The sequence below is a fragment of the Rhagoletis zephyria genome, unplaced genomic scaffold (genome assembly GCF_001687245.7).
Source record: "Rhagoletis zephyria isolate East Lansing unplaced genomic scaffold, Rhagoletis_zephyria_1.1 Rzeph_scaffold_64871, whole genome shotgun sequence".
NCBI lineage: Eukaryota > Metazoa > Arthropoda > Insecta > Diptera > Tephritidae > Rhagoletis > Rhagoletis zephyria.
Window position 1 is genome coordinate 200 of NW_016221922.1, and position 1,273 is coordinate 1,472.

Genomic DNA, 1,273 nt, shown 5'->3' on the forward strand with positions numbered 1-1,273 from the left:
ATTACTTTATGGAAGATAGTATGTTTGAGATGATCGCAAATTTTTCAAACTTGAACGAAAGATCAAAGAAAATCAACACCACGTTTAGTGTTACTCCTTTGGAAGTGCGTCAATTTCTAGGCATTTTGATATATATGTCAGTATATCCTTACCCAAATGCAGAACATTACTAGGGTGAAAATTCTCTGGAGGCTATCAGATCAACAATGACATCAAAAAAATTTTTTAAAATTCGTTCATGCTTGACTTTCAACGATTTTTCACTAATGAAAAACAAGAACGAAACTGGATACTATACATTATTCAAATTACGCCCGATTATTAATAAATTGAATGAAAGATTCGACTCCGTTCCAAAGAATCCACGTTTGTCAATTGACGAACAGATGTGTTCGACGAAAATGAGAAGTCGTTTCAGACAGTATATGCCAAAGAAGCCACATAAATGGGGTATGAAGCTCTTTGTACTATGTGATTCCAGTGGCTTTTCATATCGTTTTGAGGTATATAACGGTGCGGGTGATAATATAGTTCCAGCTGGATATCCTGATCTAGGCGCAACTTCAAATGTGGTCGCTCGTCTTTCAACAACAGTTCCAAAGTTCATGAATCACATAATTTACTTTGACAACTATTACACATCTATACCTCTAGCTGTACTGTTACGATCACAAGGAATCCTTTGTCTTGGTACTGTAAAACGAGATCGTATACCGAATTGTAAACTTCCAGCTNGAATCCTTTGTCTTGTTACTGTAAAACGAGATCGTATACCGAATTGTAAACTTCCAGCTAATGCAGATACAAAGATGAGACGAGGTGAATCAATGGAATTTGTGGGTTCTGCTCATGGAGTGGAAATCACAACAGTTCAATGGAAGGACAACAAAAACGTTCGCTTGTTGTCATCTTACGTCGGCATTAAACCACTTTTAAGCAATGACAATTCCCCTATTGCGGATAAAGCTGTTCGTTATGATCGTAAAAACAAAAAGTACATAGAAATTGATTGCCCTCAAATTATCAAAGGGATGGGTTTCAATCATATCCTAAGTATTTTGTTCTATGTATTGAACAAATCTTTTGATTTCCATATTATTTAAAGATTACAATCGTCATATGGGGGGCGTTGATTTAATGGACGGCCTGTTAGGCCGCTATCTTATCCGGATGAAAACCAACAGCTATTCACTTCGTTTATTTTATCATTTTCTAGACATGACCTTGGTGAATGCATATCTGTTATATCGCAGAATTCATGGAGAAGACAAAA

General features: G+C 36.2%; 1 protein-coding gene across 1 annotated transcript; it reads left to right on the forward strand.

Moving 5' to 3' along the window:
* The first annotated feature begins 401 nt into the window (after window positions 1-401).
* On the forward strand, window positions 402-1,103 carry LOC108356769 (piggyBac transposable element-derived protein 3-like). Its single transcript, XM_017607870.1, has one exon. The coding sequence runs from the start codon at window positions 402-404 to the stop codon at window positions 1,101-1,103; it is 702 nt and encodes a 233-aa protein (XP_017463359.1).
* The last annotated feature ends 170 nt before the right edge of the window (window positions 1,104-1,273 follow it).